General features: G+C 47.5%; 1 protein-coding gene across 5 annotated transcripts in view; it reads right to left on the reverse strand.

Annotated features, from left to right (window-relative positions):
* The window catches only part of akap9 (A kinase (PRKA) anchor protein 9), a 75,288-nt gene that overhangs the window by 23,246 nt on the left and 35,867 nt on the right, over positions 1-16,175 (reverse strand). For all 5 annotated transcript variants that reach the window (XM_079749536.1, XM_079749538.1, XM_079749539.1 and 2 more), the window contains 6 exons: positions 10,977-11,139; positions 6,681-6,775; positions 6,272-6,389; positions 4,302-4,340; positions 2,816-3,048; positions 2,172-2,291 (listed from right to left, as the gene is read on the reverse strand). In XM_079749536.1, the coding sequence (XP_079605662.1) occupies positions 2,172-2,291; positions 2,816-3,048; positions 4,302-4,340; positions 6,272-6,389; positions 6,681-6,775; positions 10,977-11,139 (768 nt within the window). The remainder of the gene's footprint in view (positions 1-2,171; positions 2,292-2,815; positions 3,049-4,301; positions 4,341-6,271; positions 6,390-6,680; positions 6,776-10,976; positions 11,140-16,175) is intronic.

The raw sequence follows: 16,175 nt of genomic DNA on the forward strand, positions 1-16,175 counted from the left end.
ACACACACCCCCTGGCCACAACGTAGCTAGCAGATGAGGATCAGCCTGCAAGACGGTCAGCTGGTCAACCTAAGAGATGGGGGAGTAAGGAGAGGGGGAGGAACGGGGAGGAGAGGGGTGAGAATTAACTGGGGGCAGAGAGTGGGCCGGTGTTCAGGTGGGCTGCAGCGACGCCCACCCCGCCGCTCGCTCGGCCCGGGAGCTGGAGAGAGGGAGAGCGGCTACAGGACTGATGGACAGAGTGAGATAGAGAGAGGTGATATGCTGGAAGTCTCAGAGCTTTGCGACACTGTTGTCACACGGGAGGCATGCCAGACAGGGAGAGAGGGGGAGAAAATCACGTTTTGCGTGACAACACAGGGTGGTTGCCCAGCAACATATGTGCCATTGGAAGATTTAAACATCTTTGAACTAGAAACTATATTTTGTGTGGACTAGAAACTTCTATGCATGATAAAAATAGAAGCGGTCACATCTGTCAACAACAGAAACTAAACATATTCCAGGCGAAAGTATAAGAAGAAGAGAAAGGAGAACGACAGGACGGGGATAACGAAGGACGAAAGATATAGAACTTGTAGTTTTAGGAGCGGGATCATTCCGGAACTACAGGAGTCGGGAAAACTTCATACAGCAAACGGAGAGGGAGGCTGGGAGGGAAGGGGGGAGTCGGGACCGAGCGATATATGTTGACTACAGAGGGACGGACTTGGGGTGGGGGGCTTGGGGAGAGATGGAGCGAACGCTAGTGGGATCTACGCGGAGCTAGAAGCAATACCTTTACGATTACACCGTCCGCCTGAGAAGCCATGAGAGAGCGAGAGAGAGAGAGAGAGAAAGAGAGAGAGAGAGAGGGAGCGAGAGAGAGAGAGAGCAAGAGAGAGAGAGAGAGAGAGAGAGAGAGCAAGAGAGAGAGCGAGAGAGAGAGAGAGAGAGAGAGAGAGAGAGAGAGAGAGAGAGAGAGAGAGCATGAGAGAGAGCAAGAGCGTGAGAAGAGCAAGATTAAGCCCAGTGGGATCGGAGGAAGAACAGGCGGGAGGACCGGAGCAGAGATCAGGAGAGAGAGGGAGAGAGAGAGAGAGAGAGAGTGAGAGTGAGTGCAAGAAATGGGGAGAAAAAGCATGAGTTGCTATATTAGTGAAGGTTTAAGCAGGTTTTATAGAGCTGGCTATTTGACTCTAACTGGAAGGCTTGGGGTTTGAGGTGGGGGAGTTTTGATTAAACTAAGTTTGAATGGAGGTTGGATTTGTGTCTAAAGGAGATTTCAGGTAGGACGGTTATGTGCTTTATACTTACAATTAGAACTTAATTGAACAATTATAATTAATTCAAATCAACTAATGAACACTAATAGATAATAGTTTAGAGGGTTGGGCCACACAGTATCCTACCGGAAAACCTTGTGAAAGCGATCGTTTGCTGAGGTAATGCGAATGTAAAAGCAAAGGAGGAAGGTGGAGGAAAGATATCCCAAAATGCATTGCAACACAGAAGAACAAACAAGAACGCCAGACATTCGCTGCAGTTTTGTGCCTTCCTCACTTGGTTATAAAAACTCTCCTCGAGGCATTTGCATAATATTTAAGCAAGCTGACAGGGGAGGCCTTGTTTTCCAGAAGAAGGCCAGTAAACCCACCAACGGCAAGACCAGCTTTGCATCTAACCAGCTTGAGACCTTTACATGGCAAATATGTCTTGACAAAAATATTGATTGATGTTTAAAACACGTTTGCAGGTCGTCACGTTTCCTATTTAAATGCATTAAATATAGATATATTCATAATCTTGATAATTATTTTAATTGTTACTACTAGTATTTCCCTATTAGTATTTCTCTCCTAGGGGCCCTGGTGGCTCACAGGGTAGAGAGGTACCATTAAAGCAGTCCTGATCACTGGGACCCGGGTTCGATTCCTACCCGTGGTCCTAGGGTGCATGTCCTCTACCTCCCATACCTTCCTGTCGATCTCACTCTATCATAAAGCAAAAAAATGCAAAAATACATCTTAAAAGCGTGTTTCTCTCCTGTACTTCTGTCGTGACACAGGACTCATCCTGTCCTACTAGGACCTGCAGTGCACCTTTACAAACCCCAGGGTCCCAAACAAGCCAAACCCCTCCTCCTCCGCCCCAGGAGGTAGACTGTCTGTGTGCTCCCACGCTGCCGTTACCTCCTTGCCCCTGGGGTCCGAGGCCCCCTGGAGCTTCTGGGGGTTCCTCAGCTGCTCCTCCAGCTTCTGGATCTCCTGCTGGAAGACGTCCCTCTCGTGCTCCCGGTCCACCGCTTGCTCCTGGGAGCGGATCAGGAGATCAATAAAAGGTCAGGAGTGAGGAGGGAACGACGGAGGAGGCAGCGTGACCCGGTTGTACTTAGCAACGTGATGGTCGACTACATCTCTGGTACAACCGTTCCTGCCCGTTTGGACTCAGGAAACATCTCTCTTTGCATCGCGATCTCACAACCATTTTAAAAGGTGACATATTATACCAGTTTTATATAGTTATTATACCACGAGTTTGATTAGCCGTTACAAGCCGTTTTGAAAATCTGCCTCTTCTGACATCACAGGTGGGCGTGTCCACCTAGATGTATGACGGATCGATTAGCAACGTTTGCTACAGTCCACTGGGTGGACTGGTAGACTGATCTATCCAGCACACATCTAGGTGGCCACGCTCACTTTTTCAGCTTGTAACGGCTTGCGTCGGCTAATCACACTCACACCTGGTGGTAGAATATGTCCCCTTTAAATTGCGTGGTTTGAAAACGCCTGTGAGAACAGGGCCCTTTGACCCGAGTGTAGTCGTGACTCACAGCCAGGAACTTGCGGTTGTTCTCCATCTGCTTCTCCAGGGACTGGATCTGCTGGCGGAGGTCCTGGCCCTCGTTGCGCTGCGCCTGCTCCAGCTCGATGGAGCGGTTCACCTGCTCCTCCAGCTCCGCCTCCAGCTGCTTCACCTGCTTGGCCAGGTCCGAGTTGTCCTTCTCCGCCTGCCGCTGCACCTCCACCTTCTCCTTCATCAGCTTCTCCGTCTCCTCCAGCAGGTCTGCGCGGGGTCGGGGAGGGGGGCGGAGAACTGAGGTCAACTTTTGGTTATGAAGGATTCTGTTTTGGGGTTATTGTTGTTGTTGTTAGGTTAAGCGATTGAGGTTTGATTTCCGATTATTCAGATGTTGAGGCTTTGCAGAGTCGGAGGTTTTGCAATGACTTTTAAGTCCTTTGCATGCAAATGAGCTGTACTTTTGAATACATAACAGTATGATTGTATGTAAAACAATGTCTTACATACAGTTTATGACAATGTTCTGTACGTGTTGTTATCAGTCACATTACCCATTTGAATTTAATTACTTGAATATTCATCCCAGTTCATTCACAATTTCTTTGGTTTCTTGCCTCACTATACGTTCTATAATTTGTACTTAAATGTATTGCATTTCTATGTTTTATCATCGTCACTAGGTCATCCATTTAGTAACCTCAGACTCTCCAGGACCACCTCAAACATCTTCCCCATCATTGGGTTCTTCATTCCCCCCCTAATACCACCATGCCCCATTTTGTCCCAATGTCTCCAATGCCGTCACCAGTGAGCCCGTTTCCCCGCTGCGACCAGGATCAAACCCCATTGGGTTAGTGCAAAGGTTAGACCAAAGGGAGCGAGGTGAGAGAGTGCAGGAGACACACCCAAAGACAAGACAAACCTAGACATTGGACATATGCATGCCCAGCGTGTGATTCCACAGGCATGGACAAGGAGGGGGGGAGGGAGGGAGGGAGGGAGGGGGGGGGGGGGGTTACTCGCTGGACAATCATCTCACAGAAACGCAGAGTTGATCAACAAAAAAAAAGAAAAGGAAAAATCAGCCGATGCAACCCGTGTGATGAGATTAGACATTAAAAGATGATTGACAATACGTAGATTGATTAAACAAACACTTTTCATAATTAATTAACATTGACCCCATGCTCAAAAAATGTAGGGCCAACGTCCACCCAAATGTGACTGTGAGAGACGGGGGGGTGTGGGGGGGGTTAACAGAGAAACAGTGGATGAGGATATTGAAAAACCAAAGAAGCCGGAAAGGACAAGGATCAGCGGAAGCAGAGGTGAATTATTGAGCTCATTAGCAGGCGAGCTCCGAGCGTTAACCGGGCGGTGGGTAGCTTGGCGATCGTTGCGTCGGTGGGTTGGGGGGAGGGAGGGCCAAGGCACCACCACTGGACTGAGACAAGGGTTAATAAAGTAGCGGCACATAGAGAGTGGAGCGGGCGCCATGCTCAAGAGTGTGGACACACCTGCTTCAGGTGCAGCGGCCACTTCAGCATCAACTAGGCCTATGGGGGGAGGGGGGAGGGGGGGGGGAATAAGAGAGCACAGGGATTCAGGCATGCGGTCGTCACTCAGGCGATACTCAGAAGAACTGTTTGTTTGAAAGGAGGCTCGGAGGAGGAAGAGGTGGACCACGGATGGAGATGGAGGTGTGTGATGGGGCCTGTGTTAGGGATGCAGCAGCTCTGTGGCCAAAGAGGACGGAGGGGGAAGGGGAGGAGCCACTCGTTGGTGGTTGGTGATGATGCAAGTGAATGGCTTTCCGTCTCCACGGTGACCTGTGTGGAATTCTCAAGACTGATTATGGAGGAGAGAAAGGTTTTGTTTTTTTTACTTTTGTTCAACGTTTTCCTGTTAATGGGTTGCTGTGATATGTGAACGAACGATCTCTGGCTGGTGAAACATTGACTGGGCACTGTTGAGTTAGATACACAGAAAGGTTTCACAGTGAAGTGTGCTATACAGCAGTACACTGATATACTACACTGATCGAATATGACATGGTCTTTAATGCATTATGATGCATACATATTGTATGTGATGGATTATATATTACTTACTCTCTTAGTCTAAGAACATTTTTTAAATGCGATTCCACACTGGATATTACTAAAGCATAACGTGTACACATAACTATTGAGGTTTGAATGATAAAAAAAAAAAGTATCCTACTTTGATAGAAATGAATCCACCATTTTCATGAATGTGATTACAAAACAAGTACAGTGTATAAACCATATGGTTTCATAAAAATAATGTCCACACCGGATTTGATTAGGCTTTACATACACATAGTACACAGGCTGTGGCAAGCTCTACAGGAAAGCTTTGAATGTCATTTGTTTGATTTAGTTAATCATTCAATTATTTTGCATCCGCTGGGAAACTTCATGGCGTTTCAAATCATAGAATGAATACAGAATCAACCAAATACACAGCACCCATTCCTACCAACACCTCCCAGTTATAGCTGGTTTACCCTACACCTAAACTAAACGGTGATGTTCACAATTTGAAAACTGTGAAATTCAACAATAGCTCTGCATTAGTTTCATGTATTAGCATGTCATAATATGTCAAGAATGATGAGGCTCTAGGTGTATAGATAGAGAGATGGACATATTCATAGAAAGATAGATAGGTAGGTTGATATTTAACCAGAGACAGAGAGTAAATTACATGGAGGACAACCGATGACTTCCTGTAAAGATGCAAATCAATGACAGCGCAGAACAAAATGTAGGCGAACTTGTGGATCTTGTGGAATTTAAATGGCTGTAAGGAGGAAAAAAACTACCGTATTTTCCGCACTATAAGGCGCACTTAAAAGCCGGTAATTTTCTCAAAAAACGACAGTGCGCCTTATAATCCGGAGCGCCTTATATATGGATCAATTGGTTAATTGGTTGATCCATACTGGTTGTAAACGGCGCTCTGTCAAAATGTTTCAGTATGAAAAACCAATAAAAACAATTTAATAATAATAATAAAATGTTTCACTACGACTACGATAAAGCCACACCGCTTGCAGCATTACGGCTATCGTAGTCAGTGCACACAGCATTTTACTGCGCTTACTCACAGTCCCAGTATCTCACAGTATCACACTCACAGTATCTTCTATGCTATGCGCCTTATAATCCGGTGCGCCCTATTTATGAAAAAAGTTCTAAAATAGGTCATTCATTGAAGGTGCGCCTTATAATCCGGTGCGCGTTATAGTGCAGGAAATACGTTACACCTTCTTTCTCGCAACAAAACACTTCTATAGTGTACAGCATAATTCAGTGTCATGTTTATTATCTTAAGATTACTCTCCTGTAGAGCGATAAAAATAGATGCAGAGAAAAATCTCAATTGAAAAATATAAACTGAAATGTAAAACTGATGAGTAAGACATGAAGTGTGTGGCCCCGGTGCATTGTGGGATACGTACGGAGCTCGCGAGGCCCTGCCGTCTCCCTCATGGCATCCTGCTGCCTGCCCAGCAGCTCTTTCTCCTGGTGCATGAGGAGCCGCTCCTGCTCCAGCTCGTTGAGACGGCTGGCTGTCACCTGGGGGTTCAGAGGAAAGGGGCGTGGTCAAACCAAAGGGGGCGGGGTTTCACCCGTCGTCAAAACACGGGGAAATGGAAGCTTTATTAACGTGTTGATTTATTTTGTAATCAGTGCATGTATCCCCATTTTTTTTTTTTTATTGTTAATAGAAAAAAAACTAATTTTAATAAAATGGTTTGTTAAAGGAGGCTTACTGGTTTAATATATTAAAATGACACCTGGCAGAACTTTTCATTGCATCTCAACAGGCTAAACTCTACCCCCAAACACACGGCCTGGGTTTGTCACCTGTAACTCCTGCTCCAGGCTGAGCTGTAGCTCCCCCTTCTGCCGGGCCTCCTCCTCCAGGAGAGTCCGCTCACCTGAGTAGCCTTCAATCACACCTGGTGGGGCGAGAGAGAGAGAGAGAGGTAGAGGTAGAGGGAGAGAGAGAGGGAGAGAGGTAGAGGGAGAGAGGGGTAGAGAGAGAGAGAGAGGGAGTGAGGTAGAGAGAGAGAGAGAGAGAGAGAGAGAGAGAGAGAGAGAGAGAGAGAGAGAGAGAGAGAGAGAGAGAGAGAGAGAGAGAGAGAGAGAGAGAGAGAGAGAGAGAGAGGTAGCAATAGAGAGAGAGAGGTAGAGAGAGAGAGAGAGAGAGGTAGAGGGAGAGAGGTAGAGAGAGAGAGAGGGAGAGAGAATGATAATATAAATAAAGTGGAAACAAACATCTACTATAGAATGCCTTGATATTCTGCCTGGAAAATTTGGCAGACATGCAATGTTTGCTTTCACACACTGTGTGGCGTATCTTTATAATACCCCTCAATCAACCCAAATACAAACACACACACACACACAGGAGTAACAACACCAAAAAAGTAACAAACACAAGCCGAATCGTACACAAACAACGGCGACGTTGTACACAGCATGTGTGTGCAATGCACTCACAATAGGCGGCATTTCTGACCCATTTTACTTTACAGGATGTATACGAACAAGAGGACAACGAAGCACTGATCCATTTTCCCACATTCTGTCACAGGTCAGCAAGCAACAGTCGCAGCGCTCACGCACGCATGCACGCAGACACACACACGCGCAAACACTAACACCTGCCCCTCCCCACACGCAAACACACAATTACTTTAGTGGTCTTTAAATGCACATTTGTAACGAATACGGGACATTTGTAGAGATCATATTGTTGGTAAACTACGTTATATTAGCATTAATAAAATAAAAGATTTACTCATGGATGTCCCTGTTGTTTTTCATTAAAAGACTCATTAACAACTAGTCTTAACCTGAAAACCAGTTAATGCATGTGTGTATCTGCGTGCATATGTGTGTGTGTGTGTGTGTGTGTGTGTGTGTGTGTGTGTGTGTGTGCGTGGGAGTGTGTGTGCGAGTGTAACATGCAACCTAAAAGAAAAGCCCCTTGCTTTGTTGTAACATTGGTTTAACTCCACAAAGACTTCAGAAGCCACCTCACACTGTGCCCTATTCGCCTTAGGAGTGGACAGCCGTCAAATGCACATCTCCTCTCTGGTGCATCCTCAGCTCACCAGCCAACCATTGCTACGACGAAAATTCGTTAAGACGTATTTACCACCACGGATATGAAACTGCATCTCTGCGTAGATAACGGGATTCGAAAACCGCCCTGTTTCGTTTATTATTTTTTTAATTAGTGAATGTGTTTTTTAGTATACCTGGATGGACTCATGAACTAAAATAGATTGTCTTTGAATCTGTTCCATGGAAAGAGTCGCGGTGGTGGTGTGAAGAGAACAGATTCCTTAGTGATTTATAAGCCAATTATAACCCCCGGGGAGAGGCGGGTGTTGGCCCGGTCTCGTAGAGACGCACGAATCAAACAAACCGATGCACGCAGCCGGACGACACCCATTGACAACGCGAAGGGGAGCGAAACTCAGAGGAACAAAAACCACACAAAGAAGGTACATTAGGTCAATGTGTGCTCGCCCATGATGGGAGTAAAAAAAAGCATGGATCTCATTCATGAGAATAGAAAGGAAAAATGGTTAACGCCCAATATACTAGGCTTACATCTTTTGATTTATGGCTCCCAAAACCTCATGACAGACTCATAATCACGCTTTGACACAACCCACTCAACTGTGTCCCATCAATATCAGTGATTATCCCTAACCTAGCGATTGTTAGTACTTGCACTAAGTTCTATGATGAACTTTACTATACCGACAGCGATAATTGTTTCACCTCTTATGACAAATGTACTTATTATGAGTCACTTCGGATGAAAGCATCTGCTAAATGCACTAAAAGTAAATATCCCGTTATGACTGATGTATTACACATTCACCCCGATTTCTAGATAGATCTTTCCTCTATAAACCTTCCTTTGAATGAGCGTCCATTTGCTTTGCGTTTCTTTCTCATCCGTCTGCCAATAACACAACCCCCGTTCGTGTTTGCGTTGCGTTTGTGCGTTTGTGTACAGGCTTCACAGTAACACGAGCCCACGTCCTGCTGTCCTCCCCGGGACCTCGGGGTGGGGAGCTGCTGTAGTTTCCAGCCTCATCTAATGGTTATTGTTTACTCCACAAGAGGAGGATCCTCTCCTTCTCGGGGCCGGGTTCAGAACCAGTTTGGAGATGCGGCCCCGCCCCGAGTCTGGGCAGGCTCCAGATTAGTGACACAAAAGAACAGAGAGCTCATGCTGTCCTGGTGTCAATGGCGTACAAACACAACCATGTCAAGAAAACGCAACAATGCAATTCCAGTCATTATTTTGGGCCTGGAGACTCTGGGAATGTACGACTGTGTCGAATGCGTTCCGAACCGGGAATCGAACACTGATCTTCGGTGCTTTGAGGCCGCAGCGCTGCAATCGACTGGGCCCCAGGCTGATGATGGAATGTAGAAATCTATATATATAAATATCTATACAGACAAGTTTCTTTCTTTCAGTCCGCTCCACCCAACAATGGTAGCACGACAGCGCACTTATCAACAATTCCTCATAGCTATGCTGTGGGGCGTGAATGATAAGAAAGAACTTTTCTTGTCATCAGGACTTCCTCGGCACATACGGCCAGGCGTGACACGAGATGATCCGGCTTTAGGACAGCAAATATTGACCATCCTTCAACACCTTTTATCCCATTACAGCCACTAACTCAAACAGCCAACCAGGATGCTAAGACACGGGGATACATAACATACTACCATACAGGATACTCCCCCAGACACTCAGTCTTCAGGAGAGTGAAGATATCACTCACCATTGTTCATCATGTGCCAAAATCTATTTTTTTCCCCTACAAGCCTGGAGAAAATATTGTGTTTCCTTTTGTGACCACACCGTGTGGTTATGGAGAAATGCTTGAGTGTATTAAGTGTTGTTTGTGCGTGGGTTGTGTGTGCGTGTGGGTGTGTGTGTACGTGTGCATATGCGTGCGTGTACATGTGTGTGCATGTGAGTGTGTTTCAAGCCCCCTCTTCAAGCAGCTGTCTCTGACGGGGGAAATACACACACCAGGTCAGCACACACAAACTTACCGGCGCACAAACACTCGCAGATTTAGCTATCACAATCCTCTCTTCACATCCCTCACATGCCCCAAGACAGGTACTCATTATTATATTTTTAATAAAATCATTCGATAGTGCACGTGCATGCAGAACAACCCTCACGTTTAGTCAGATCCTGGAAAGTGATACACCCCAGTGTCATAGACTTTCATTTGTTGTCTTTTGACAACAGATGCTATTACATTTTCCACTAAAGCGGACAGCTGATCCTCTCCTCCGAAACACACACACACACCACTAAAAAAGAAAACACAAGCATATACACACATTGCACTAAAAGGCAACGCAATGTGACGCTTGTCTGATATACGGGCTCATCCCTCATAAACAAGCCATAACCATAGCATGCAAAGCATAAAGCCATATATACAACAGAAATAAATCAAAGAATCAAACAATATAACCATATCTCTGAACTTTACCCCAGGGACAACAATGAAATTACCCTAATTCAGGTGACAGGCCAGAGAAGCTTTTTTTCCAAAGAGACTTACAGTAAATGTGTGTCTTATAGGAGAAGATAAGGGGTTAGACAGGGGCTACAGATAGAGTCTAACCCCAACCCCTGCAGTGCATCCTTTAAACCCTGAAAGTAATCAGGTTGGATGACCTCCAACCAGATGTATGATGTCCGGGCCTACCAGCCTACCCAGTGACTGTACCATGGTATGCTGATCCATCCATCGTTCATCTGCGTGTACTCTCACACGTACGGGGTCAGGGTTCAACATTTAAATCATTGGCCCCTGGTCCAGTCGGGCCAACGGGTCTGAGTCTGGAACATACTGGCCTTAAGGCATTCATTTCTGCCCCTAGTTAAAGTTTTAATCATCAGGGGCAAGTTTTACTTTTCTGGCATACACCTGTCCCGATCGGGGCGGGGAGTGAAACACTGTCCCGACATGACTTCCTTCTTGGGCACCCCTTAACCCTGTCCTGTAACGGCTGCCGGTGATAACATAGGGGCTCTTTAAGACCAGATAAAACCGAAGCACCACTACGCCCTCCCCCTCCACCGGTCCTTACCCTCGGCCCGGTGCAGCTCGAGGGCCAGCTGCTCGCGGGCACGCCCCTCCTCCGCCAGCCGCTCCTGGAGCTCCTCCTGCCGCTGAAGGAGTTCCCCCACCTCCTTGTTGTGGCGGAAGGACTCGCGCATCAGCTCCGTCTGGGTGACCCGCGCGTGCTCCAGCTAGCAGGGGCGAGAGCAGAGGGGGAGACCACGGGTGAGCGGGGGGAGAGGCGACGAGTGAGAGAGGGGGGAGAGACGACGAGGGAGAGAGGGGGGAGAGACGACGAGGGAGAGGGGGGAGAGACGACGAGGGAGAGGGGGGAGACGACGGGTGAGAGGGGGGAGAGACACCCAGTGAGAGGGGGGAGAGACATCAAGTTTGAGGGGGGAGAGGGCAAAGAGAGACGGTGGCTGATGTGTTCTGGTGAAGAATCTGCTAATCAGCACCCAAATACAATTTTGGGGTATTTTCGAGCCCTTGCAAACGCAAACTGATGTTCTGACCCTTAGGAGACCTGGGTGTGACCCTAAGTAGGTATTGACAGAGTTAGAGCAGCTATGTATTAGTGTAGTTATTGACAAGATTAAAGTAGCTTCGTATTAGAGCACGTAATGACATGGTTAGCATAGCTACGTCTTAGTGTAGTTATTGACAGGATTAAAGCAGCTTTGAATGAGGGTGGGTAATGACAAGGTTAGCATAGCTATGTCTTAGTGTAGGTATTGACAAGGTTGGACTACAACAAGGTATATTACCAACTGTTTTGAAACATATGTTTATCCCAATTTTATTAACTGTCTATGTTGAGCAGCACCGGTTTAACTTTTTGCTTTCTCTCAGTCAACTTCGGCTCAGCGCATTGATTAAAGATGAGTGAAATAATTTTCCTGCCAATTTTTGTGCATTCATTTATTTTATCATTACTATTATGAGTCACTTTAAACTGGCAATGTAGTTGATGGCAGTTTAATGTCGGTTTTAATGTGAAACTCCTTGAGATGCTGAGATTAAAGTGATGTCACGTTCTTTGGCTCAAGAAAGCCGGCTGGTTCTGACAAGGGGTAAACACAGTCAGTGAACGTCTCTAAAGTAAACATCCATACAGTAGACTCTGGCAGAATCTCCAAAACACATATCCCTATCTCACTGAGCAAAGGTCACGTCATAACCGTGTGGCAACCAGGAAACTGTGACCTTTTCTCAGATACAAACTCTCCCACACACAAACACACACACACACACACACACACACATACCTGAGACAACCGATTCACATGCGTGACTTCAGGAAACCACCCCAGGGCGAAAAGTAGAAAACTAATGAAACTAACGACAACTGGAAGTATACGTGGAAAAACGTATGTTTGTACAGAACACACCGGCAGAATATCAACAGAAGTACAATGTCTGACAGGGCAATCAGGAGACTGTTTGACAGAGGTTTGACACAGGGGCTTCTCTGCAAAACCTGCATGAAGCGCAGAACCTTCAACCACGAATCCACCACAACACTGCTAACCCATCCAACCCACTAAATCCTTCCACGGATCCACAAAAACACCAAGACACCCCCGGTGTTCAAACACTTACAGTATAGGGGGGCGTGGGGAGGGAGATTTTGGACACCACCTTAAGCAGGTGCCCGTTCTCGCGGTGGCTGATGTGGGAGATCTGAGTCTGCACCACCACGGCGTTCTTCTCGTTCAGGACCGAGGTGAAGGGGAAGGGTCGCGGCAGGGGCACGCGTGACTCCACCTCATACACGTCCTGGTCCTCGCCGTCCACCCACACCACGCTGTTGTGGGCGCTGGAGTTCCAGTAGGACTTGTACGAATCCATGGCAGCGGTGGGGGAAATACGCCGAGACTCACTGCTGAACACCGGTTCTGACAACGGCGTCGTTCACTCAAACATCGGCTGGCGACTCGCCAACTGACTTTCCTTGTCTTCTTAAAACATCAGTCGATCAAACCGTCTCGCTCCGTCGTACTCCATGGGAACAGTCTTCTCTGCCTCACCGATGCTTCCTCGGGGGCCAATCAGGTCAACCGATATCCACAAACTAAACATACACACGATACTCCCTGGGGGGGGGGGGGGGTGTAGGTGAGGTTGTTGTGTGTAGCAGCGGTAGCCCAAAGCAACAGCAGTCTCCTTCCTACGTCTCTCACTCAGCGCCCGGCTCCGGCTAGAGTCAACATTCAGCGCGGCTGAAGAGGTTGTGGCTTTTCTCTTTTTTTCTTTTTCTTTCCTCCTGCCTTTAACGTCACCTCTGATCACATGTCAAGCCAGCGAGGGCGAGTCCACTGGGTGTCAGGTGGAGGTGGAGACGTGGAGACGTGGAATCCTCGCCCAAGGAGCGGGAGAACTCGTACGGCCACCGAGGAGGTAGGACGTCCGCTCGCGTCCGGGAAGAGAGTCATGGTCCCGTGTTAAGAGCGGCCCTGCTCCCGGTGGGGCTGAAGTTGGTCCTGGGGCGGGGGGGGGGGGGACGCCAACCGCGGACCACGTGGAGGTAAGTCCTTCAAATGAATGTTTTGTGTTGCCCCGAGTGAATGGTTTTGAGTTTCTTTGCCTGGTAATCTCTCGCTCTCTTGGTGCTTCCTCTCACTCCGTCTCTCTCTGGTTACTGAGTGGAGCGCAGCCGTAACCGTGGCGCACACCCCCACCCTGACGACTAGCCTGCCCCCCCCCCCCCCCCCACCCCCCCCTCACTCTCCCTCTCCTTTCTCTTTCCCTTTCTCGCTCTCTCTCTGTGCTCGCTCACTGGAGGTTCGTCAACAATGCCGTGCCGCCGTGGCAACCGTGACCCGCCGGGAAGCCTAGCCCTGGGGAACCCCCCCTCACAACACTACCCCTCCCCTTGATTGTTCCTTCCCAAGTCAGTGCAGCCAGTGAAGGGTGAAATGTCTGATCCAGGTCGTGCTCTCCTTCAGTGTCTCTCTCTCTACCTTGTTCCCTTACTCTCGCACACACACTCTCTGCCTTGCTCTCTCTATCCCTCTCATTATCTCACACACACACACACACACACACACACTCTGCTTTGCTCTCTCTATTTCCCTCTCACTATCTCACACACACACAAACAAACACACACACACACACTCTGCCTTGCTCTCTCTATTTCCCTCTCACTATCTCACACACACACAAACACTCTCTCGGCCATGCTCGCTCTAGTTCCCTCTCGCTGCTGCTCTCTTGCCCCCCTCTCTCGTGCTCTGCTGTCAGTTGCTTCACACAGCCAGCGTGCTCCAGCCTCATGCGACGGTACCTCATGTACTCATTCCAGATGGTTCTCCTTGATTTCCAACACCCAAAACACAACCAAACCCTTTGCTTGCTCCCTGTTCTCCCTTCACCGTGCGGCCGGCTTGACGAGGTGTTGTCACTTTCATAGGTCGCTCTCCAGAAGGACAGGCTTAAAAAAGGATTAAATCCCAATGTCCCAGTTTTTCAGTGTGTTTTTTTACAGCCGTCTCTCCGTGTACTTCCTGTGTGTGCACAGATCAGGATACTGCCTTGCAGAACGGGGCGGGACGCAGGTGAGTCTTCAAGCCCCGGGGCAGAGCCAGCTCAGGTAGATTTGCAAACATCGCAAGCTCATTCACACGCTCCCTCTCTCTGACAGGCCGAGGCAGAGACACACACATACAAACACACACAGACACACACACACTCCATACAAAGCATCCCTTCACACACACCCTATGTTCCTTCTCCTTCTTCCTTGACACAAACTTGTCAAACTGGATCCGCTGTCTTTGTAGACACAGTAAGCCTTATTCCATTTTGATTAGGATCATTTACAAGTTTTGAAGTGTTGAGGATTATTTCCCCCACGAGGCTCCTCCTCCTCCTCCTCCGTTCAAGGGGCGTTCTAATCTCAAAACGCACACGAACCACAATCCAGACTATGTAGACACAGGTAGCGTATACCATTTTGATAAGGATAATATACACGTGTTGAAGCATTGAGGATTATTTCCTTCCTCCTCCTCCCTCTGCCTCTTTCAAGTGGTGTTCTAATCTCAAAACGCACACAGGCCACAATCCGGACCGGGTCACCCTTCAACGACCCACTGTGGCTGAGTAAGCCATACAATCACCACGTCAGGGAAAATCATTTACCAAACGCCATGGCGACCAACCAGCGATAGAGGCACCACAACATTCCTGAGGAGCTCCCCGCCGGAACCAACCGCCACTCCGGGTGATCCACTGATTGATACAAAGTCATAGTGGCGGCCATAACTCACGAGACAATCGCTTGTTTCGATCGATCGCCGTAGTAGTAGTCGTGGCGGTAAGGGTCGTTTGTTACTAGCCGCTAGCTGATCGAGCTGATTGCTAAACGTTTTAATTACGTGTTCGTGGGAAGTGGGGGAAGGCAGGGCGTTGAGCTACGAGATGGGATACACAGCCAGGGCTTGTCAAACATGTTTTTAATGAAGGTGGGATGCCCCGTGGGGTCTGTGTCAGTCACTGTGGTGGTTCAGAATGCACAAACCAACACTGGCTCACTTATAGTGGGCTTACAATCCACCCACACGCAGAAACACACATGTACAAACAAACACAATTTATCCAAACCAGGGATTGTTTAAGTTCGATCAACGCGAGAAAACGTCAATCTGCACTATCGTGGATTGAGCTGGGCATAAATAGAGCAGAATAAAGCCTGGTAATAAAACTGGAATAAGACAAAAGTCCCTAGATGGATTGACCCGTGGATGGACACGTTTAATTCTTGAAAACTTTCTAGTTCAGATAATTTTTTAATACAGTAAGTAGCTCCAGTTTAAAACTTACATTGCGCAGGTTTAAAGTACATCAAAAACCAGGACGAGTATGCAAATAAATTATACATGCACACATGTGCAAATGCTTGACCTGATGTACTGCACTCATTTACATAGTAGATGAAATGCGGTGTGTACCATTTAATTTCATTTGTTGTTTTGGATAAATTATCCAAACAGGGTTGAGAGATGAGGAACCAACTTAAAAGTGTCTTAAATAATGCAACCGTTTTATAAGAAAAATAAAACCTACATTATTGATAGTCATTCAAAACATACATTTCATCATGCTATGTGCCGACCGTGCACTCAGCGAGTCATAGCGCACCTTACTGACGCTTGGCCAGAGACCGGGTGCTATTTTTAGATGGCCAAGATAAAGGGCATTTTGCCGTGAGTAATGTGTTGCG

The sequence above is a fragment of the Pollachius pollachius genome, assembly GCF_949987615.1.
Source record: "Pollachius pollachius genome assembly, chromosome: 13".
Taxonomy (NCBI): domain Eukaryota; kingdom Metazoa; phylum Chordata; class Actinopteri; order Gadiformes; family Gadidae; genus Pollachius; species Pollachius pollachius.